The sequence below is a fragment of the Cherax quadricarinatus genome, chromosome 40 (genome assembly GCF_038502225.1).
Source record: "Cherax quadricarinatus isolate ZL_2023a chromosome 40, ASM3850222v1, whole genome shotgun sequence".
Taxonomy (NCBI): Eukaryota; Metazoa; Arthropoda; class Malacostraca; order Decapoda; family Parastacidae; genus Cherax; species Cherax quadricarinatus.
In genome coordinates this window covers 19,594,739-19,620,452 of record NC_091331.1, presented here as the reverse complement: position 1 = coordinate 19,620,452, position 25,714 = coordinate 19,594,739, and the positions used below count along the sequence as shown (strand labels likewise).

The 25,714-nt window shown below is 38.2% G+C and overlaps 1 protein-coding gene across 3 annotated transcripts in view; it reads left to right on the top strand.

Moving 5' to 3' along the window:
* Window positions 1-25,714, top strand: part of LOC128687331 (ubiquitin carboxyl-terminal hydrolase 31-like) — a 525,901-nt gene that overhangs the window by 486,155 nt on the left and 14,032 nt on the right. For 2 of the 3 annotated variants that reach the window (XM_070092772.1, XM_070092774.1), the window contains 4 exons: window positions 699-957; window positions 15,194-15,306; window positions 15,475-15,598; window positions 24,179-24,306. In XM_070092772.1, the coding sequence (XP_069948873.1) occupies window positions 699-957; window positions 15,194-15,306; window positions 15,475-15,598; window positions 24,179-24,306 (624 nt within the window). The remainder of the gene's footprint in view (window positions 1-698; window positions 958-15,193; window positions 15,307-15,474; window positions 15,599-24,178; window positions 24,307-25,714) is intronic. The other variant, XM_070092773.1, reaches the window with a different exon arrangement.

Below are 25,714 nucleotides of genomic sequence, written 5' to 3'. Positions count from 1 at the left end.
ATGTGGTAGTTTTAATAATATCATAACTTTTTCTGTTTCCTGTTCTAAATTTACTCTCTTTAAACAGCAGATATTGAACTTAATAACAAAAGAGCCTGAAAAATGTTCTACCAACACAGGAGATCAACATGGTCAAGTGTTTGCTGGGAAAAGGGAGAGAGGAGAACAACTGTTTTAATGCCAGAGTAGATTTATAAATTTTATAATCTTACTTATTCTGTGTTGGTAATAGACTGGTAGTCCTTTGTTACTTACATGAAAGTTATTATTGGCATAGCAAAATATGTACTGTACCTCTTATTCCATTAATGGTTCTTTGCTTTGGCTGCACTCACATTGCTTATATTTTCATCTAACTTGTGCATTTGTCTTTCCTCTCCATCTCTTTCCTTCTTTGTTTTCATATATACTTTATAAGGCTCTTTTTATTCTTACTGCACATATAGTTCCTTAGTGCAAGTTGTGAGTAATAGTACAGTATGTGGAATTCTTTTTGAAAAATATTTAAATTGTTCTTTCAGAGTCTTTGAACACTTATAGGCAGTTGAAATGTCTGGGAAAATTCATTGTAGTGATTCCACATATTTCTACTAAAGCACTTCATTCATGTTTTTATATACTGTAGTTTTGTGAGCAATTGTTTAGCAAATTGAATAAATTAAAAGTGAAAAGGTAATACTTATTTTCTTTTTAAACAGGGTACACTGCAGAGTAATTCGTCCAAACTCTCAACAGCAGTGAAATTTCCACTAACCGGTTTTGACATTTCTGAACATGTAGCCAGTAAACCTAACCACACATACACTAACAGTAGTGTGGACTCAAGTGTGTTAGGTGGTGTGTGGTCCCCTTGGAAAAGACCAAAGCGCTTCATACCTCACAGTGAAGATAATGTCTATGATCTCTATGCAGTGTGTTACCATCATGGCAAGGACATGCAGGGAGGACACTACACTGGTAAGTGTAAAAAACACTTAAACTCTTTATGTCAATTTATAAAAAATATCATGCATATATCACACCATACATCCTTGGCTATAAATTTACCATTTTTTAACCCTTTGACTGTCACAACCCCAAAAACTGGGGTGTCTCCTGGTGTTGCAAAATATTTGAAAAAAAAAAAAAAAATTTTTCTTATGAAATGATAGAGAATCTTTTCCCGATGGTAATGACACCAAAAGTACAAAATTTGATAGAAAACTTACGGAATTACACTCTCGTGAAGTTAGCGACCTCGGCGATGTTTACGAACCGGTGATTACGCCCACTTTGAGCCCTATTTTTGGCTAATTCCATCATCCCAGTCGACCAAACTCGTAGCTATTTCTTTAGAACTCCTTTTGTTCTATCGATTGAGTACAAGAAACTGCCCATTTACCAATTTCAACTACCCAATAAAGTGGTAAGAAATTTGCAATTTGGCCAATTTCACGCAAATTAAAAAAGATGCCAATTTCAAAATAGGGTCTAGAATGAACAATGCAGACATTCCTGGCTCTAAAATAACATTTTCTTTGTTAATCAGTCACATTTCCAAGTCCCTCTGATATTACTCTTGCTTTCTATTTTGAATTTTTATTCAAACAAAAAATAGAAGATTTACTGCTATGCAAACTACTGCAGTATTGTAATAATTGTATAAATAATGTCAACCCATTCATGACTGCATATTAGAATAGCTAGTTGGACATTTATTGGACAATGATGTCATTTGTTTACTATTACAATATTACAATCTGGATGATTAAAGCTTCAACTAGCCTGTTAATTGCAATATTCTTCTTAGCCCATCATCCAAACTGTAATAAAAATATTTGTCCGGGAGTACAAAAATACACATAATATTTTTAATCTTTACTAGTAAATTATAGAATAAGAGCATTATAAAAGACAACATAAAAGTGTATTCTTTGGTTTCATTTCTCACAACCAGAATTATCACATTTACAAAGCACCATATCACAAACACGACTATCTGTTACTACCATCACAATTTACTGCAACATCACAAACAACACCCATGTAACAACTATGACGCATGACACCATTATAACACTCAGTGTCACCACACCCTTCAGAGTTATAACACACCTTCTCTCTTGTGTCACATGACACCCTTGTCTCTGCGTTATAACATATCATCTCAACTGTGTTCACACGACACCCTTGTCTCCATGTACATCTACACACCTTTGCTACTGTGTCCACACGACACCCTTGTCTCTGTTATAACACTCCTTCTCGCCTGTGTCCACACGACACCCTAATCTCTGCGCTGTAACGCTCCCTGTCCATGTGACAACTTGCAGTGTCCAACACTAACACCGTTGTTGGGGCCAGCTGACTAAGTCCATTCGCTGCCATCAGGAAACTCCGTAGTCAGCAGGAAACTAAGTTATTTGATGCCATCAGGAACGAAGTCCAATCGTTCCCAGCAGCAAACTAAGTCCAGTTGCTGCCATCTGGAAACTAAGTCCATGTTCCCAGCAGAAAACATTACCAGCAAAGTCAAGCTACAAAGCCGTGCTAAACTCACACTATGTAAGAGGTCTTAACTCTCAGTGAGCTGTGCAGAACACACTATGTTGTGAATACACGGAATGAAGCCGTCAGGTAATTCTGAGGCCATCAGACTCAGTGAGCTGTGGTCGACACACTGAATGAGGTTGGTTCACCAGCCTCGACATAAAGTATGGTGACATCACACTGGGTATTGCTGTCTGGCAGCAGCACCAAAGTGGTCAGTCAATCACTTTCCCAATTGTCTCTTTTCTGGGTTTGTAACATTTACTCTTGAACATCGGCAAAAATCAAACATCTCCCCTATTTTCAGCTCCATTTCAAGGTGCTTTTCATAGTAAAACCAATCAAAATCACCTCCATTTCTATAGTATGTTTTCCATTCTATCAAATGTGACTACGAAAACGAGAATATAAGTAAAGTAAAGTTTATTTCTTTGTAAAGGTTACAATGTGTAATTACAATTTTGATTTGCTAGTACAAAGATAGCCACTATCATGCTGAGGCATTTCGGGCAAACTAATACTAATACATAGTAACTAATTAAAACTAGATAAGATAAAAGTACATAGTAACTATACTTAAAACTAGACAAGTAATAGTGGTTAGCTGTTTTACAATCTTATTTAAACTTAATACAATTTTATTTAAACTTAGTACAAGTGAGTAGGGTTTGGTAAAATAAGCTTGAAATTGCACACAAACTCTACCTTACAAGTAATGGTGAAGGTGGTAATATTTTATGGAATGGCAGAATTAAAAGCCAGGAAGTCACATGATAAGAGTAATTAGCAGATGTTTTGGCAGATTTGGTTAATATTGAGAAATATTAACCAAATCTCTGCAACTTCTCTTCAGAATCTCCCAAGAGCACAGTGTCATCAGCAAAGAGCAACTGGGAGTTGCCACAGTTGCTCTTTGCTGATGACACTGTGCTCTTGGGAGATTCTGAAGAGAAGTTGCAGAGATTGGTGGATGAATTTGGTAGGGTGTGCAAAAGAAGAAAATTAAAAGTGAATACAGGAAAGAGTAAGGTTATGAGGATAACAAAAAGATTAGGTGATGAAAGATTGGATATCAGATTGGAGGGAGAGAGTATGGAGGAGGTGAATGTATTCAGATATTTGGGAGTGGACGTGTCAGCGGATGGGTCTATGAAAGATGAGGTGAATCATAGAATTGATGAGGGGAAAAGGGTGAGCGGTGCACTTAGGAGTCTGTGGAGACAAAGAACTTTGTCCTTGGAGGCAAAGAGGGGAATGTATGAGAGTATAGTTTTACCAACGCTCTTATATGGGTGTGAAGCATGGGTGATGAATGTTGCAGCGAGGAGAAGGCTGGAGGCAGTGGAGATGTCATGTCTGAGGGCAATGTGTGGTGTGAATATAATGCAGAGAATTCGTAGTTTGGAAGTTAGGAGGAGGTGCGGGATTACCAAAACTGTTGTCCAGAGGGCTGAAGAAGGGTTGTTGAGGTGGTTCGGACATGTAGAGAGAATGGAGCGAAACAGAGTGACTTCAAGAGTGTATCAGTCTGTAGTGGAAGGAAGGCGGGGTAGGGGTCGGCCTAGGAAAGGTTGGAGGGAGGGGGTAAAGGAGGTTTTGTGTGTGAGGGGCTTGGACTTCCAGCAGGCATGCTTGAGCGTGTTTGATAGGAGTGAATGGAGACAAATGGTTTTTAATACTTGACGTGCTGTTGGAGTGCGAGCAAAGTAACATTTATGAAGGGGTTCAGGGAAACCGGCAGGCCGGACTTGAGTCCTGGAGATGGGAAGTACAGTGCCTGCACTCTGAAGGAGAGGTGTTAATGTTGCAGTTTAAAAACTGTAGTGTAAAGCACCCTTCTGGCAAGACAGTGATGGAGTGAATGATGGTGAAAGTTTTTCTTTTTCGGGCCACCCTGCCTTGGTGGGAATCGGCCAGTGTGATAATAAATAATAAAATATAAGATGATTTTATGGTTTGGCAGAATTCAGAACCTAGAGGTCACATAATAAAACTAGTTAGCAGATGTTTGGTTGATTTGGTTAATATTGTGAGATAAGATGATTTTTTAGCAAGGTCCTAAATGTATAAGCTGTCAGGGGATCCTTGACCTGTTCTGGTAGCGAGTTCCAGATTTTTGGGCCTTTTATGTGCATAGCATTCTTGCATAGTGAGAGTCTGACTCGAGGGTTGTTGAAAAGTGCCTGTGCATTTTGTTGTATCTGTCAAGTAGTTGTTTTAGGGGAGGGTTTACATTGGAGTTTAATGTTCTGTATATGTAGTAGGCACAATAATAAGAGTGTATGTCTTGTATATTTAGCAAGTTGAGTCTTTTGAAAAGTGGTGGGGTGTGTTGTCTAGCACAGGAGCTGGCTATCACTCGCACAACAGTTTTTTGTTGGATTATTAAGGGTGTAAGGTCGTTGGCTGTGGTTGAGCCCCAGGCACAAATACTATAGATGAGGTAAGGATATATCAGAGTGATACAGGGTAAGGAGAGTCGTTTGTGGTACATAGTATCATATCTTGGAAAGGATTCCTACTGATTTGGAAATTTTCTTGGCTATGTGATGGGTATGGGACTGAAATTTAAGATTACAGTCGAGGAGAAGACCTAGAAATTTGCCCTCTGCATGTCTTGATATAGGGGAACCATTTAACAGAATGTTAAGTTGGATATTTGAGGCTCCGTTGCCAAACAGCATGAAGTATGTTTTGTCTATGTTGAGAGTGAGTTTATTGGTCATCATCCAAGCATATATCTTTAGCAGTTCATTGTTTACAGTGTTTCAAAGCACAACTGGGTCTGAATGGGAGTAGACATATGTAGTGTCATCTGTGAATAGAAGTGGTTTAAGGAGTTGGGATGCATTGGGGAGATCATTGATGTAGATGAGAAAGAGGAGTAGGCCTAGGACACTACCCTGAGGTGCTTCTACAGCTACAGCTAATTGGCATATGGGGAACTTTTTGTCATTTTCATACTGCAGTGAGTTCCAGGTTTTTGGGCCTTTTATCTCCATGGAGTTTTTGAATAAGTTAAGTTGTACATGTGGAATGTGAGAGATAGTTGTTCTTTGTGTTGTGTCCATGTGTTGTGTTGCAGCTCTCCAGATACATTTTAAGCTCTGGTGTTTGTCTGGTACAGGCCAGAGTGGCCATGTCCTGGACCTGTCTGTTTTCATTATTCCCTGGGCTATAGACCTCCCATGACAATTTATTGTTTGTGCTCACTCACACATACACTTATCATTCAGTCATAATTTTCCCAGGATTTTGTGTGTTTTGTGTGACTGATAAGTAAAGTGCAGTTAACAATGGGTTCTAAAACAAGTAAATAATATAGTGCCAAAAAGCTAAGCAGAAACTTTAACTAATAAAAAAGGTTGAGGCTGTCATCTCGGTGGCACGGGTATGTGCAGAATATGGTGTTAGGAAATAATATCTGATATCCATAGATGCAAGGGCTCTTAGTTTTAGTTGAAATGCTAGTGGAACTTTACAGCTCCTCAGTCTCAGAATAATTATTCTGAATTGCCAATATCAATCATGGCAGTTTACACTTCATCTCTCCACCATGAAAAGTTTAGTAGTATTACTGTAAATTACATACAGCACTATAAAATTAATATACAGTACAGTACTGTACTGTAGTTTTACAGTTCCAATGTCTGTACTCTAAGTGTCTGGTTGTCTTCTAAACCAGTAGATCAAATCTGCTGGTTCAGAAGACAAATGGGCAATCCTGAAAAATTAATTTCATAATTTGAAAGTTTCAGATAGTCATCACTATTGGTTGAACAGCATACTATATGTAAAAGACAGATGGAATATTGTAGGAGATTACCTGAAGATGGTTTTAGGGGTCAGTGACCCTGTGAATGGTGTGGTGCTCGCCACACACACTCCAACATATTCACCACAGCCCAGCTGATCAGGAACTGACTTGAGGAACTTATCATGTTTCCTCTTGAAGACAGCCAGGAGCTGTTAGTAACTATACGAAGGAAACGTGTTGAAGTCTTTGGACCCTTTACAATTATTGAGTTCTGTCTTCATATATTCATTGCATCCCAGCTTATCAAGGATGGGGGGTTATTTTCATTATAAATTATATTATAGGGCTTAAGTAGATTCTCCTTTATGATGAAGGAGTGAGATGTTTGTAGTGTTGGTGAATTTATTTAGGGTGCACATTCATATTGTTGAATTATTGCTGTATTAACCTGTAAACGGTATATGTTCACTACTCCAATGCCCCGAATATTTTGAAAAATAAAAAATTCGTTTTTTTTTTTCTAATGAAAATAAAGAGCACATTTTTCAAAGTGTTATAGGATAAAATAAAAATTAGGGTCAGTACTTACAGAGATATGAGGCCGAGAAGTTGGCATTGGATGCTCACGTGCAACATCGAGTCCTGCCGCTTGCAAAAGTGTTGCCAATATACCTTTTTTTTTCTATTTTCATATTTTATATAATTTTTATGTTATGATAATTACAACTTATAGTAGTTCTTGTCATTTTATAACCAATCTTTGTTCTGACACTAGTATTAGGTACTGAAATAGTACTCACATTGTCACAAACACACTGACAGGTGGACCTTTACACCTGCCTTGGTCATTTACTATTGTCTTGGAATATATACAAAGTATTTATAGAGGAGGAGATGGAGGTGGCGGCGGCGGCGCCGCCACCTCCATGCTCTAACTGGCACTCATTTGAACTGGTGCTTCCACAAGGTACTAAGTGGTCCCAGATTTGTTTTACACCACGCACACTGAGTGTTAGGACCCATTCTATGCTGACAAGGCATCTCAGGCTAATCGTGCCAAATTTGAAGGCAGGAAAAATAAAACGTATACAGGAAGGCCCCGCTTTACGGCGTTTCACTTTACGGCGTTCCGCTAATACGGTCATTTCAAATTATGACCAAAACTCGCTATACGGCTCCCCCCACCTGACTTTCTAATACGGTCACCGCGCCCCACCTTGTTTGTTTACATTCTTCGTGAGCTCAGTAAGCACTAAGTCTCTCCATTTTGTCTGGAAACTCCAAAATTTCAAATGTTTTTAAAAGTTATTTCATATTTTATATATACTCTGATAATTATACTTATGTATACCTGTACTTAAATAAACTTACATACTGTGCTGGCATGCAGGTACACATTAAAATCAGTAAGAGTGTCTTATGTCTCCAGACGTCATATTAGTAATGATAATAATAATCATCGTCTCATTTAAATGTCGTATATTATGTTAAATACACATTTTCATTAATCCATCTATGATATTTTTTCAAAATTATATAATAAACACGATACATAACATAAAAAGATGATAAATACACCCCACAATAGAATAAATAAATATAAATATGAGATGTGGTAGCAGACGACTTGCACAAGTGATGCCATATTAGAAATGATAATAATAATAATAATAATCACCGAGTCTCATTAAATGTTGTATATTACGTTAATATACACATTTTCATTAATCCATCCATGATATTTTTTTCAAAATTATATAATAAACACGATACATAACATAAAAAGATGATAAATACACCCTACAATAGAATAAATAAACATAAATATGAGATGTGGTAGCAGACGACTTGCACAAGTGACGCCATATTAGAAATGCTAATAATAATAATAATAATAATAATAATAATAATCACCGAGTCTTATTAAATGTTGTATATTACGTTAATATACACATTTTCATTAATCCATCCATGATATTTTTTTCAAAATTATATAATAAACACGATACATAACATAAAAAGATGATAAATACACCCTACAATAGAATAAATAAACATAAATATGAGATGTCGTAGCCAGATAACTTGTACAAGTGATGCCAAGAGTAACATTTTCTCTAATCTAACATAAGAGAAAATGTGTTACTGGGGGTAACTGTAGAAAATTATTCCTTTCGTATGTATGTAAGTAAGTTTATTCAGGTATACACAAATACAGTTACATAGATTATCATACATAACAACATATGTGTAGAGAACCTAGGATAACCCAAAAAAGTCAGAGTGACTTATTTCCATTGCCTTCACTCAGAGCATCATTTCTTCTCAAAATGATGTTACATGAGAATGGGAGTGTTCTTCTTTATTTATTCTACCGTATCAATGTAGAGACAACCTGTACACAATGTAACTTGTACACAAACCAGACGTGTACACTTCGTTTACAAAACTTACCTTCGCCTGGTTTGTTTACATAACTCTGCGCCTGTCCTCTCTCATGCACTCATTCTTTCTCTCTCTCATTTATTCGTTTTATCTCATTTACTTACTCCTGACCCTACATTAAGACTACAAATATTTTAAGGTAAGTAATGAGTGAACTGTATATACATTTTATCGCTCTGGGATGCTTAAATATCATAGAATTGTATGTGTGGGTGGGGTGGCCTGGTATGGTAGCCTGGCTGACTACCATACATACCACACTTGATTTCTTACAATAAATACTACTTGTCTCACCCTAGATTAAGACTATAAATATTTTAAGGTAAGTAATGAGTGCACTATGTGTGTATTGTACTTTTTATTGTTTTTTGATGCCTGGTTCTATTGCTAACTTAATATATGTTAGTGTAAACTTGTTATCTAGTGTTTGTATGCATTTGTAAGTGGAAAAAAAGGGTGTTCCACTTTACGGCGGTTTCCGCTTTACGGCGGTAGCCTGGAACCTAACCAGCCATATAAGTGGGGCCTTCCTGTATATACGTTTGGGGCACTAGCGGGTAAAAACGTCTATATACGTTTGGGGCACTAGCGGGTAAAAACGTATATATACGTTTGGGGCACTAGCGGGTATAAACGTATATATACGTTAGGACCATTTACAGGTTAATGTTGGTAAAATTACCGACAATGTTAGGTAGAAAGACACAAGTGCACCCAATGTGACATCTTTCTTGTAACGGCTTGACAAAACTCCTGGAGAACAAAACGTTGCCACAGTAAAGATGTCATATTAGTTTCACTCATGTCCTTTCACCTTAATTATTGCTGTTATGCTCATACTATATTTCAAATATTTTGTTAATTCACTGACGGAGTTCTGTTCCTAAGACCACATCGGTAAACGAATTCGTTGCTAATCGAGGAATTGCCCCTGACACTTCAAAAATGTCACCACCCAAAATTAAAACATTCAGTTTTATGTTGCTGGGAAATTCCTTTCAATCTGTTTATTGTTAATGATAATACAACATAAAATAGGTCAATGACTTACTTCCGAGATATTCCAGGAAATGCGTGCATAGCTGATTACTTGGGATTTTTTTTTTTTTTTTGAGAAAATCACTTTTTTTCATTCTTTGCATATAATAAGATTGATCTGATATAGATAGTTACCCTTCAGGTGCATAGTGTGTAATGTTTTCTGTAATGGTTGCAGTCACTTTTTTTTTCAATTCAAGTTTATTCTCTATAAGGGTTACAATGTGGGGTTTACAGGTTTTGGGTATTGTGTGGTTTACATGTTTTAAAATACTAATTACAGAGGGGGCCACTAGGACACCTAGCATGGCTAGGCATTTCGAGCAGACTTAGATTAATTCTTAACATTAAATCCTTACAGATTATGGTATTAAGGCTAAGTGACTACATCATAATTTGTGAGTTTAGCAATGTGAATGCTTTTGTTTTGGCACAATACAAGGTGTCTATATTGGAGTATCATAGGCAAACTTAGGACTAGTTAGGATTTATTATTTTAAGATTAAGATTAGTATTTCTGGGTTTATAGTCAGTGGGTGAGTGAGTGTAATTGTGAACCACCAGGTGGTTATCATGTAGTTAGTTGTCGGGGTGGATCAGGGAGATAAGATGTTTTTTAACTGTAGTTTTGAAAGTGATGAATGTGTCTGCAGTTCTAGAGTTTTCAGGTAGGGTGTTCCAGATTTTAGGTCCTTTGAAATACATTGAATTTTTGTAAAGGTTTAGTCGAACACGGGGAATGTCATAGAGATGTTTGTGTCTGGTGTTATGCCTGTGGATCCTGTCACAGCTATCAAGAAAGCATTTTAGGTCAAGGTTAATATTGGAATTTAAGGTCCTGTAGATATAGATTGCACAGTAGTAAGTGTGGATGTTCTGAACAGGGAGTAAGTTTAGATCTATGAAGAGTGGGGGGAAAGGGGTGTTGCCAGGGATGGGATTTAGTGATTATTCTTACTGCGGCTTTTTGTTGGGTTATTATTGGCTTTAGGTGTGTTGCTGCAGTTGTTCCCCAAGCACAGATAGCATAGGTGAGGTATGGATATGTAAGTGAATGGTATAGTGTGAGAAGGGAAGTTTGCGGTACATAATATCGTATCTTGGAGAGGATCCCCACCGTTTTGGATACTTTTTTTTGTTGTGTTGGATATGGGTGCTGAAATTTTGGTTGTTGTCGAGGTATAGGCCAAGGAATTTGCCCTCATTATGTCTGGCAATTAGAGTGTTGTCGATCTTACTGTTAAGTTGCGCAACACCTGCTCTGCTACCAGTGTTAAGTGTAAGTTTATTGGCTGTCATCCAAGTCGATATTTTGAGTAGCTCCTCGTTAACAATGGTGTTGAGGGTGGCAAGATTAGGGTGGGAGATGACATAAGTTGTGTCGTAAGCAAAGAGAATGGGTTTCAGGTGTTGGGATATGTTTGGAAGATCATTGATGTAAATGAGGAAGAGCAGGGGGTCCAAGGACACTTCCCTGCGGAACTCCAGTATCAAGTGGCCGTATTGATGAGGCTGTGTCTGTAATGGTGACATACTGATACCTATTAGAAAGGTAGGAAATAAAATATGCAAGCGCATGGCCTCTTATACCACAGTGGTCAAGTTTATGGAGTAGGATGCCGTGATCTACTGTGTTGAACGCTTTTCTTAGGTCAATAAAAATTCCTAGCGGATATTCCTTATTTTCCAATGCTGTGTAAAGCAGGTCTAGCATTTTTATAATTGCATCATTAGTGCTTTTATTTTTCCTGAATCCAAATTGGCTGGGGTTGAGTATGTTTTGTGACGTTATAAATGAATATAGTCTCCTGTGCACGAGTTTCTCGAAGATTTGGATAGCAATGGTAAGTTTGATATTGGCCTATAGTTGTTTACGTCTGTAGGGTCACCACCTTTATGTATTGATGTAACCCTTGCTGTCTTGAGTAGTGTCAGGAAGGTACTAGTTTCTAGTGACTTGTTAAAAAGTAATGTAATAGCATGTGAAAGGACATGGGCCACTCACTTGTACAATAATGGTGGGACGTGAGACAGATTCCCCGAGTTATTTTTAAGTGACTTTATGGTTGCGGCGACTTCCGTGGGCTCAGTTGGTACAAGATAGAAGGAATTTGGGAAATTCCCATCTAGGTAGTCCCCGGCACGGGCAGTGGTACGTGGGATTTTACTGGCGAGATTAGCTCCTATGTTTGGGAAGAAGTTGTTTATCTTGTTAGCTGTATCAGTGGGATGCAGTGGTGTTTCATGAGGTTTAGTTAGAACAATATTCTTGTTTTTTTTCAGTTTGTGGGTCCCCAGAATCTGGGAAAGTGTTTTCCAGGTCTTTTTTATATCTCCTCTTAGGAATAATGTAAATTAGATTAGTCCATAAATAACAAAAAAAAGGCACAAGACCGTGACTGGAACAATACACAAATAACCCGCACATAGATAAGAGGAGCTTACGACGACGTTTCGGTCCGACTTGGACCAATGTCTGGCGAGTGCCAATTGGAATTGGCACTCGAACGGCATTCTGGAATGAAATAAGTTCAAAACTTGGGGTACCATTGTATTAGTAATAAAGGTTATCTATCTTATCATATTTACTCCAAATTGATACCAGAAACACTATAAATACCCTAGAACTGTAATAAAGATGCTGAAACAAATAATACAGCCTCTCTTCACTCAGCGACATACTCGTTTACTGATGCCTTGAACTTACGATGGGCTCTCTGACCAGTATTCATACCTAAATAATTTATATTAGAGCTGATTTCCTCTATTTTGTATATTTCAGTGTATAATACACTATTGTGTAAACATTTAAAAATATACCAGAAATGTTATGAATGGTGCAAAGGTGACATTAAAACAATATCAAAGATGGTTGACACAAACTCTCTACCATTATAATATGCTTCTCACTTCAACGAATTCCTTTAATGACATGGTCTCAGGAACGGAACTCTGTCGTTAAGTGAGGAGAGGCTGTATGTACCACATTATGTGAATGGGGTAGATGGTGGAGGCTGCTGCTCTGGGATAAGATCATAAGGTATACGTTTCTCCTCATCTGTACCTCTGGTCTATAACAAAAGATAACTGTGTTTACATTAGGGCAAACACTCCTAGATCACTCTTGTCATAAGAGAAAATGCAAAAATAGCGCAATTTTTCCAGATATTTTTTCCCCGAGTCATATGCTATGCTCTCTGTCTCATGGCATTTTAAGAAATGATTAAATTCAGTGAAAAAGGTACAGTGGACCCCCCGACCAACAAAGGCATCGTCTAACGAATAATTCGACTAACGAAGTGTTTAAGCGTAAAAATTTTGACCCGACCAACGATGAAAAACTCGACTAACATCATTTGTCCCAAACACGTCCATGTGTCCTGTCTGGCCTAAGTGCTTCTTAGCTGCCCTGCCTTCAGTTAGTGTGCCAGTGTTTACAAGCCAATGCGGTCACTTCCAGGCATATATTCGGTACATTTGGTATTATTCCAGTGTTTTTAGTGCTTGTAACTGCTAAATAAGCCACCATGGGCCCCAAGAAAGCTTCTAGTGCCAACCCTGTGGTAAAAAGGGTGAGAATTACAATTGAAATGAAGAGGGGGATAATAAGTATGAAAACGGAGTGCGTGTCTCCGAGCTGGCCAGGTTGTATAACAAACCCCAATCAACCATCTCTACTATCTTGGCCAACAGAAAGGCAATCAAGGAAGCTGTTGTTGCGAAAGGTGCAAGTATGTTTTCGAAACACAGATCACAAGTACTCGAAGATGTTGAGAGACTGTTGTTGTTGTGGATAAACGAAAAACAGATATCATGAGATAGTATCTCTCAGTCCATCATATGTGAAAAGCAAGGCAGTTGCATGACGATTTAATTAAAAAATATGCCTGCAACCAGTGATGATGCAAGTGAATTTAAGGCCAGCAAAGGTTGGTTTGAGAGATTTAAGAATCGTAGTGGCATACACAGTGTGATAAGGCATAGTGGGGCTGCCAGTTCGGACAAAAAAGGCGGCTGAAAAATATGTGCAGGAATTCCAGGGGTACATAGAGGCTGAAGGATTGCAACCCCAACAAGAAGTACAGAGCTCTATGGACAGATTTTTGGTGCAACAGAGGTCCAGTGACTCTCAAGTTGTTCCCAGTGGCATTAAAAAACAAAGAAGGGAAGTAACCCTGGAAAATGACTTGCTACCTAAAGTCCTTATGGAAGGGGATTCCCCTTCTAAAAATTAATACATCTTCTTCTCCCCTCCTCCCATCTCATCACTCATCACTACATCTTCAATAAATGTGTCATTTATTCTTCATTTAGTACAGTACATTGTTTATTGTGCATGTATCCTTCTTTTTCTGTGTAGGAAAATGTATATTTCATGTGAAAAACATTTTTTTTTTTTTCATACTTTTGGGAGTTTGGAATGGACTAATTGGATTTCCATTATTTCTTATGGGGAAAATTAATTTGGCTAATGACAAGCTCTCTGGAATGGATTAACATCGTTGGTCGAGGGTTCACTGTATGTCGATGGTAATAATAATTTACTGTCGTATCTGAGCGCCTCTGCAAAGACAGTGATTATTTATGAGTGAGGTGAAAGTATTGAATGATGAAAGTATTTTCTTTTTGGGGCTTTTCTTTCTTTTTGGGTCACCCTGCCTCAGTGGGAGACAGCCGACTTGTTAAAAAAATAATAATTATAACTAATTTATAATTATAATAATTTATAATAGTAATAAATAATCACTCTGGAGTGCATTAAATGTCATACATATTTTGTATAGGTTTGGTGGCTGACATTTAAAGCACTCCAGAGCACTAATAATTATTATGATTATTACCATCTACATACCTTGTTCACTGTGTTTAATCATTTCTTAAGCTGCCACGATACACCAAGAATGTAAACACACATACGAACACACCAACTATCTCCTTTACTGTGAACTTCTTTTGTACTTCTTCCATGATCCTTTTGTTGTTCCTCTTCCAAGTGCTGCTGCACTTCTGACTATTTTCTACTATGGGATGCACAATAAAATACAAATTTATAGACGAAATATGTAGTCTTGGAGATTGCTTGTTGCTGAAATGCATCACTAATCCCTTTACAATGAGCTTCTTTCACTTTTCTGTTGTTTTTCCTCTTCCAAGAGGAAAAACAACAGGAAATTTGTACAGATATGTAGTCTTGGAGACTGTGAAAGCTATTGTACCTCTGAGTGGCTATAGGTAGGAGATTGAGATACTTGATGCTGAGATGCTGTCCTGCCCGTTCATGACCCAAGTTCTCATTCATTATACAATAACTACTCATCAGAGAGTTGCCAGTAAATGGTCAGTAAGTGAGGAGAGGCTGTATTTGTATTATGTCACAAGCTTAACTATCTGATTAATGCAACAACCATTACTTTTTCTTTACAGCCATGTGTAAGAATACAGCTGATAACAAATGGTACAATTATGATGATAGTAAAGTTGAAGCTGCATCAGAAGATCAGGTGGTTGATCCTGATGCTTATATCCTCTTTTATCAGGTGAGGAGCTGAGAATATGTCATCCAAAGTAGATATTGTATTATGAAGTTTGTGTCAAGCACATTCAAGATGAGACTAATTGTAATTTTATAAATTGTATTCCACAGTGTATTATAAAATCAGTATATAAATTGATAGACAATGATGTAAAAATATTTTATATTACAGCGGCGAAGTGATGTGAGCCACATCAGCTGCAGTGAAGGTAGTGTGGTAGAACACTGGGCGTACAGAATACCCCTCTCATACTTGCCCACTTCTCTCATACCACAAGCTAATAAAGAAAACAAAGGTAAGAATCGGTTTCTACAATGAGTTCAGTTGAAAACATATAAAGGATCCATTACCTAGTTAGGATATTCAGATGTATTTTGATGGCTGTATTAAAAATTTCAGCATTACTCCACCCCTTGCTAAGTTAATACAGCAGGACCCCGCTTTACAGCGTTTCGATTTACGGTGTTCTGCTAATACCGACATTTCAAATTTTGACCAAAACTCGCTATACAGCTCCTCCGTCCTTCTAATACGGTCACTGCACCCATTTGATATACCTTTGAAAAGTTTCGAGAGTTTCACTGCTCTCAGAGCCCAGCCATGGGCCAGGCCCGTCTAGTGCTCGTCTGGTCAACCAAGCTGTTAGCGCTGGAGGCCCGCTGCCCCACATATCCATCACAGCCTGGTTGATCTGGCACCTGGTGAAGATACTTGTCCAGTTTCCTCTTGAAGGCTTCTACACTTGGTCCAGCCATGTTTCTGATAACTTCTGGTAAGATATTGAATAGTCTGGGACCCCAGATGTTGATACAGTGTTCCCTTATTGTCCCTACCACTCCCTTGCTCCTCACTGGGTTTATTTTGCTCTTCCTTCCATATCTCTCACTCCAGTGTGTTATTATTTCAGTGTGCAGATTTGGGACCTGGCCCTCAAATACTTTGCAGGTATATATTATCATGTATCTCTCTCTCCTCCGTTCCACCCCTCACGGAAGGTTCCTTGATGTTGGTGAGGGGCTCTTGATTTAGGGAATTGGATCTGTGCTCCAGTTCCTCGAATTAAGCCTGAATGCCTTCCACATCCCCCCCCCAGGCGCTGTATAATCCTCCGGGTTTAGCGCTTCCCCCTTGATTATAATAATAATAATCCTCCGTTCCAATTAGTACATGTTCAAGACTTGAAGGCATTCCCAGTAATTTAGGTGCTTCACTGGCTCAGTGTGAGCCATAAACATTCTTTGCATTTGTTCCAGCTCTGATATTTCTCCTGCTTTGAACAGGTCCATCAGCACTGAGCAATATTCTAAACGAGGGAGCACTAGTGATTTGAAGTGTCACCATTGGCATTATTTCCCTTGTTTTGAAAGTTCTTAATACCTACCCCATCATCTTGTGATCTTTGTATTGTTATGGTCTTTAAAAGAAAGGTCAGCTGACGTAATTATTCCCAGGTCTTTTACGTGTTCCTCACGTTTTATTTGGTGACCCTCTTGAGTTTTGTATATAGTGTTCCTTTTGAGTTCTTCATTCTTTCGATACCTAAGCAGCTGGAACTTATCACCATTGAACATCATGTTGTTCTCCATTGCCCGCTGGAAAACCCTGCTTATGTCTTCCTGTAATTTTTCTGTGTTCTCTATCGTAGTGACATTCATGCTTATTTTAGTGTCACCTGCAGATGATGATACAAAAGTGTGACAGGTGTTTTTATCTATGTCTGCTATGAGGATAAGAAACAGCAGAGACACCAGGACAGTGCCTTGGGTCACAGAGCTTTTTACCTTGCTAATGCTGGATCTTGCTCTGTTTACTACTACTAGTTGTGTTGTGTGTGTTAGAAACCCGAAAATCCATCTGCCTACCTTCCCCGTAATGCCCATGGCCCTCATTTTGTGTGCTATCACTCTATGATCGCATTTATCAAACCCTTTGCAAAATTTGTGTAGATCACATCTGCATTTTGGTCATTTTCCAGCGCCTCCGTAATTTTGTCACATCGGTTCAGCAGCTGTGACAGGCGTGATTGCCCTGCTCTAAAATCATGCTGGTTTGGGTTATGCTGGTTGTGCTGGGCCATGAAATTTGTAATCTTCCATCTCATCACTCTTTCAAAGATTTTTATGATGTGAGAAGTTAGGCTACTGGTCTGTAATTTTTAGCTTGTGCTCTACTACCTCTCTTATGCGAAGGAGCTATGTCTCCACTCTTTAAGGCCTCTGGTATTTCACCTAGATCTAAGCTCTTTCTCAAAAGAATACTGAGGGCTCATGCTAGTGGTACTTTGCACTTCTTTATAAATAGGGCATTGCATGAATCTGGTCCAGGGGCTGAGTGGGCAGGCATGTTATCCATTTCTTTTTCGAGATCTGTGGGACTTGTGCTAATGTCAGTTAGTTGGTCTGTGTGGCCTTCTGCTGGAGTGAAAAATATTTCTACATTTTCTACCTTGCTGTCATATAGTGGATTGCTGAACACCGACTCATATTGTTCCTTTAGGATTTCACTAATTTCCTGTTCATTGTCAGTATACAAATCTCCTCCCAATAATGGTCCAGTTCTACAGGTAGTTCTTAGCTTGGATTTTACATAGAAATAGAAATATTTTGGGTTTCTTGCAGTATCCTGTATGGCCCTTTTTTTCCTTTGGACTTCTTCTGTTAGGTATAACATCTTAAGTTTTTGCTCTAATTCAGTGATCTCTCGGCTAAGTGTCTTTCCTCTGTTGCAACATATTTGTGTTTTTAAGCAATTCAGTAACCCGTTTTCTTCTTCCGTACCATCTCCTATGCTCTCTTTCTGTGTCTGATCATCTTCTGGGTTTCCTCACTGGTATGTACTTCATACATACCTTGTATGCTTCTGTATTCAGCTTCTCTAAGCACTGCTAGGGATTTAGGGTACTCATGTCTGATTCCCAGGATATGTTTGATAGCTCTTGGTTTATTTTTTCCCAGTCAATTTTATTGTTAAAATTAAACTTACTGACCATCCTGTCTCTAACATTAGTGATGGAGTTGCCTAACCCTGAGTTAATACTCGTTTGAACTTCTGTGATGATGTGATCAGAGTATATTGTTTTGTGACTGTTATATCTCTGATTAGTTCCTTGTTGTTTGTGAATATCAAATCCAGGGTATTTTCATTTCTAGTGGGATCAGTTATATGTTGGTTCAATGAGTACTTTTCACAAAGCCTCATTAGTTCCCTGGTGTGTACCTGTTAAGCCAGGGTGCTTCCCAGAGATATTTCTGGTATAACATTGCTTTGCACCATCTTCCATTTTACATGAAGATTATAATCTCCAAGGAGTAAAACATTTGGTGTGGGATTTTCTAGCCTATCCAGATAGCTGTCTATTTTCCTTAACTAATCTGTGAATTCCTCAGCAGTTGCTGATGGAGGTTTATATACTAGGATAATTACCAAATTCCAAGTTTCAACTTTAATGCCTAGGATTTCTACTATATCATTCGTAGAATTTAGCACTTCTGTTCAACAGAGAGTATCTTTTACATAAGAGTCCTACCCCTCCCTCTGACCTAGTAATTCTGTCACATTTACACATGTTATATTTTTGTATCTTTATCTCTCTATCCAAAGCATCCCTTGTGTGTGTTTCTGTAAATGCCCCAAAGAAGGCATTTGCTTCTGATAGGAGCCCACTGACATAACTAACTTTGTTGTTTTTATTTGATTTCAGACCCTGAATATTTGCAAATATGAAGCAGGAATTACCATTTGGGATGTTTTGTTTTGCTGTGTGTTTTGTTAGTACCACTGGTGATGTACTGATATGGCCCCTGGTGTACATACCCTGGTTTCTCCAGTACTAACTTTGCATTTGATTGTGTATTCTGCCCTGATGGGCTGATGCCTTGTTTGGTATGTTCTATTGTGCTTCCTATCTGTAGCATTTCTCCTTTTTGTCTCTTTCTTTAGTCCAATCATGTTGCATTATGTCTAAAAAAGATTGCTGTTCATTTTCCCTTTCTCTGTAGTGCTGCAGTTCAGGTCATAACATTCTCTGAACTGTGTTGAAGCTTTGCACATCACTGGGTGGAAGTACCTGCACTCTTTGTCAATTTGATACTTCCCTTTCTCAACATGTTCACACATTTTCTGTTGTGTTTATTCCAGCAAGCTCTGCTGTATAGGCACATACCTTTTGCATAGTAACTGCAAATGTTCTGATTGCCTATATTTACTGATTTTGCGTTTTTCCCAAGTTCTGCCACCTGATCTGAATTCTCTTGTTTTCTTTCATCTAGGCATGTTTTTCCCCTTTTTCATTTTTGTTTGCTCCTGTTCTAACTTTCTCTTCCTCCCTTTCCCTTTTCCTCTATGTTATGTACCCATGTTTTGTTCTTTTCCAAGAAGAATTGTACATTAATTTGTTTTTCTCTGATTTTGTAATATCTGTATTGGGCTTTTCCTGTGAGAAAATCTTTAGTCTTTGAGAGCTGAGTGCCTTCAGTGATCATGCAGAATCAGTTAAGATCAATGAGTCAAGTTTGGTATCATAAGTTCATTGCAGTTAGGATAGCAAACAATTCAGTTGGCCGTGTAGATGACCATTTGTTAATTCTTATTCCCAAGTTAACATGGTTGCTACAGCTCTTCTCAAGGGAGGTGGCAACAAGAGGAGATGCAGCCCTGCCAGTAGATTCCTGCTTATATCATATACACTGATAGATTTATGTGAGCTGTTGGAGTTTGAGCAGGGTTACATTTTGTGATGGGATTCAGAGAAACCAGTTAGCCAGACTCGAGTCCTGGAAATGGGAAGCACAATGCCTGCACCTTAAAGGTGGGGTTTGGGATATTGGCAGCTTGGAGGAACATCTAAACTGTCGTGTCTGAGCGCCTCTGCAAAGACAGTGATTATGCGTGAGTGATGGTAAAAGTGTTGAATGATGAAAGTTTTATCTTTCTTTTTGGGTCACCCTGCCTCAGTGGGAAATGGCCAATGTGTTAAAAAAAAAATTACCAACAGTTATAAGAGAAATTTCTTCTTGAGCAGTTGCCTTTTTAAGTGATTAAAGGAAGGGATTACTAGTTATGAGCTTCTTGGAAGGGGTTTAAGATATGTGATGTTATGTAAACATCCATGGGGGAGGTGAAATGCTCTTGTCTATAGAGACAAAGTTTGTTCTGCTTAAGAAACTAAATTTATATTTTAACACACCAACCATCTCTCACTGAGGTAGGGTGATCCGACAAGGAAGAAACATTTTCATCATCATTCACTCTTCACTGTCTTGCCAGAAGCATGCCAATACTACATTTCAGATGCAACTCCAAACTGCAAATATCCCCACCCTTTGTTCAGAGTACAGCACTGTACTTCCCACCTCTAGGACTCGAGTCAGGCTAACTGGTTTCCCTGAATCCCTTCACAAGCTGTTACTTTGTTCACACTCCAACAGCTCTTCAGGTCCCAGAAACCATTTTCCTCCACTTCTATCTAACATGTTCACACACCTGTTGCATGTCCAAGCCTCTCACACACAAAATCCCCTCCCTCCAACCTTTCCTTGGGCAACCTTTACCTGCCTTCCCTCCACTACAAGTCATCCTGTTCTGCTACACTCTCTTTAAATGTCCAAACCAACTCAACCCCCTCTTCTGGATAATACTTTCAGTAACCTCGCACTTCCTAATCTCTGCATAATATTTACACCTCCTCACTGCAACATTCAAAACCCATGCTTTACGCTCATGTAAGAGTGTTGGTACTACTGTATTTTCATTCATCCCCCTTTTTGCCTCCACGGACAATGTTCTGTCTCCACAGATGCCTCAGTGTACCACCCACCTTTTTTCCCTTCACCAATTCTATGGGTCACTTTGTCTTTCGTATACCCATCCCCCGACAAGTCCACTTCCAGATACTGGTACCATCCGACTTATGACCGAGTTCGGTTCCGACAAACCGGTCGTAAGTCGAACCTTACTACTGAATATCAACATCACATTTTTGTAATGGCTATTTATTGTTTTATTTTGGTATTTCATTTTTTACTTTACTTTTCATGCTGTTAGTACTGTATGTTATACTGTAAGGTTTAGGATAAACACTGTGTACAACACAAACAGTTGTTTATTTCCCAGAAATTTGGCATAGAAAGCATGGTCGTAAGTCAAATGGTTGTATGTCGAGCAGGTCGTAAGTCGGATGGTAGGTGTATCTGAACATTTTCACTTCCTCTATACTCCTACTCTGATATCCAATCTTTCATTACCTATATCATTTGTTACCCTCATCACCTTGCTCTTTCTTATGTTTACTTCTTTTACATACCCTCCCAAATTTTTCCACCAATCTTTGCAACTTCTCTTCAGAATTTCCCAAAAGCACAGTGTCATTGGCTTAAGGGAACTGTGACAACTTCCACTGTGTATTGAATTCTGCATATTTTAATCCTGCACCTCTCCACATTTCTTTCACAACTCCATCTATAAGTATGTAAACAACCATGGAGACATCACACATTCCTGTCTAGGGCCTACTTTTATTGGAAAATAATCATCCTCTTTTCTGCATATCCTAACCTGAACCTCACTGTCCTTATATAAACTCTTAACTACTTTTAGTAACCTACCAAATATTCCATACACTTGCAACATCTGCCACATTGCTTCCCTATCCACACTATCATGTATCTTTTCTCAATCCATGAATGCAGCAAAAACCTTCTTACCTTTATCTAAATTTTGTTCACTTAAATGCTACAGTGTCAACACTTGGTCTATACATCCCCTACCCTTCCTAAAGCTTCCTTGTTCATCTGTGATCCTGCTCTCTCTTTCAATAATAATTCTGCCATACACTTTACTTGGTACTCATCAGGCTTATTCCCTTATAATTTCAACACCCTTTCCTTTACACGAAGGAACTACGCAAGTTCTTTGCCAATCCCTAGGCACTTTCTCCCTTTTTCATACATTTATCGAACAAAAGTACCAACCACTCCAAAACTGTATTGCCACCTGCTAGTAACATTTCTGTCTTGATCAGATCAATCCCAGCTTCTTTACTCCCTTTCATTCTACCCATTGCCTCCTTCCCTCCTCCCTGGTCAGTGCATAAAATCACTCTCTCTTCAAAATATTTCCGCCATCTTTTTAATATCTCGAACTCCCCATCAAATAAATATCTTCTGTTTTTAAACTAAAATTCATTTGTTCCCTAGGCTTTCTCAACATGTTAATCTCACTCCAAAACTTTTTCTTATTCTCAGCAAAATTTGTTGATAGACCCCCACCCACTCTCCTTTTACATTCCCTCACCATCTTCCTAACCTCTCTTTTACTCCTTCCTTATATCACTTCTGCTTTATAAAAACCTCTCATATGTTAACTTTTTCTCCCTTACCACTCCATTTACTTCATTCCACCAATCATTCCTCTTCCCTTCCACACCCACCCTCCTATATCTATAAACTTTTGCTGCACACTGCCATCTTAAATCTACCCCCATACCTCTTCCACCTCATTACAGTACCTATACTCTCACTAGCACATCTTTCTCCCCCAGCAGTTGCTTACATCTTATTCACTGGTGCCATTCACCTCGTACCCTGTACAGGAGGAGGGTTACTAGCCCTATGCTCCCAGCATTTTAGTTAGTTGCCTTTTATGACACACATGACTTGTGGAGGAAGGATTCTTTTTCCACTTCCCCATAGATGGGTGTGTATGGTGGACCCCAGGGAATTCGCAGTTCTGAATTTTTTATGCATTTTAACGCTAAATATTAAGAAAAATATAATTTGATAATTTTGTAACATAAATATTAATGTAAATTCAGCAAAATTTCCTTATATTGGGTAGTACCTGTACATTTAACTTTACATTTACTAAATTAAATTATTAACGTATATTTACCGTACGTATACAAAAGAAAACGGGGTTGGAATGTAGCCCCCGTGAATTTGGGGGGACTACTGTATACCGATATGTGTACATGCACGTGTATTGTGACCTAAGTGTAAGTAGAAGTAGCACAATTTATTTACTTCTAGACATTAAGCAGTTGTTTAGTTGTGTCTGCAGTAACAGAATACTGCATTAGATTTATAGTAATGAACAGGGGGGATTATTGCTTTAGTGACTGGAATATTTGCAATGTTTATTTTGGACTATTATTTTTAAAGGAGGGGTTTGGAATATTGGCTGTTCGAAGTGACATCTAAACTGTCGTATCCGAGCGCCTCTGCAATAAATTATTTAAGAGACAGTGATTATGCATGAATGATGCTTAGCACTTCTTTTTGATTATAATAATGTATGAATGATGGTGAAAGTGTTGAACGATGATGAAAGTTTTTTCATTCTTTTTTGGTCATCCTGCCTCGGTAGGAAACAACCGACATGTTAAAAAAAGAAAAATTATAGTGGAATTATTTAATTTTGTGTAAAATTTACCAAATTCTGTGCACTTTATATAGTAGTTATGATAGCTGAATGGAATTTTTTTGTGCTCAGTCATTAGAACAGAAAGTATACTAGCAAAATTGCACAAAATTATCAAATTGAGCTTCAAAACTGGCTTAAAACAGGGCTCAAAGTGGGCAAAATTGCCATTGCATAAATTGTGCCCAGACAGCCAACTTTGCACCTGCATAATTCCATGACACTTCTGTTAAATTTTGTATTTTTTTATATATTACATTCAGAAAACGATTCTCTACTATTTCACTTTATTTAATTCTCAATTTTGTCAGCACTTTTACTTTCAGGGGTCCTGACAGTGAAAGGCTTAAAAGAATGTAATGTCTAATTTGCCATGAGTGTCTATATGTTAATGAATTATATTTTAAAAGTCATCATAGCACCTCATTAGTACTATACTGATTTATAATCTATCTTTCAGCAGTACCACCACCTTTTGAGAGAGGAAGGTCGTATGGGACACTACCAGTGAATGTAAGGAACCAGAGACAGTCATCACTAGAAAGGGAACATGCATCTGACACTGAAGCACCACTGGCCTCACATGATGTATGTTTTTTGTCTTCACACTTAGAATTACTAATTGAACTCCACTTGCAGAAATTTCACTGTTGCTATCACAGAGTTACTTTTAGCAAACTCTCTAATCTAGAGCTATTTTTTATTTTACACATCCTGTTTCCTACCTCAGCTTATTTCAAGGCCCAGCCCTATCTAAGGTATTCTACTCCTTCCTTTCCCTGGAGTGCTTCCCACATTAGTCAACTAACACCCAGGGTACCTACTTCCTGCTAGGTGAACAGGGGACAAGAGGCAAAAGGAAACATTTCCACCCATACCAGGGATAGAACCAGTCATCCTCTGTGACATTCTGGCTTTTCTGAATATATGATGTATTTTTATATTGGTCATCTCTCCCTCTCAACCCTTTCAGGGTCGACAGGCCCTCTTCCAAACTTGTTCTCAGGGTTGAAAAATATTAGAAAAAAAAATTTTTCTCATGAAATATTTTTTTTTGTGAGTATTATACGGAGATATGGAGGCGCGAAGTTGACAGAAATTGAACCGCATACGGCAACATCGCCGACTGCCAGTCACCCGGTAATAGTTTATTTTGTTTTTTCTACTTTTTTCTTTTATTTTTTAATATTTTATTTTTTCAAGTAACTTTTATGGCCTCTAAGACCAATATAAAGACTATTTGGTATATATTCACTCATTGTATACTACACAATAACAACACAAACTTTGCTGTCATTATATTGTTTACAAAACATGTTTACACAAACCAGCAATAAAAAATGTTGTTTATTACTATTTTTCTATCATATATATACACATATAGAGTCACTGGACAGGTTTCTAAAACTACAAGAGGTTCTGAAAGCTTGCAGTTGTGTGGGGGTGGACTTGTAAATATGCTGAGTCACCGATGTGTCTTGTGTCACGATGATGCATCATTCCACAACACATTTCTTCCTCCCCACAAAATCTACCTTCCTTCTTTTCTTCCATCTCATCTCTTCCTACCTACCTTCCTTCCTCTCATCTCTTCCTTCCTTCAAGTACCTTTTATGGCCTGTGAGACCAATATAAGGTATATTGAATGTATATTCACTTGATGTATGCTACACAATAACCACACAGTCATTATATTGTTTACAAAACATGTTTACACAAACCAACAATAAAAAATGTTGTTTATTACTATCTTTCTATCACATACATGAAGTCACTGAACACTTCCCAGAACTGCTACAGCTTCTGTAAAGCTCGTAGTTGTTGTGTGGGGGTGGACTTGTAAATATGCCGAGTCACCGGTGTAATTAGTGTCACAATGACAAATAACACCATCACTCACCACCCTCACTGCCTGTCAACTTCCTCTTCGCAGCACAAACCCACATGCAAATAAGTCACTATCTGAATTTTTTGGGTTATCCTAGGTTGATGGTCT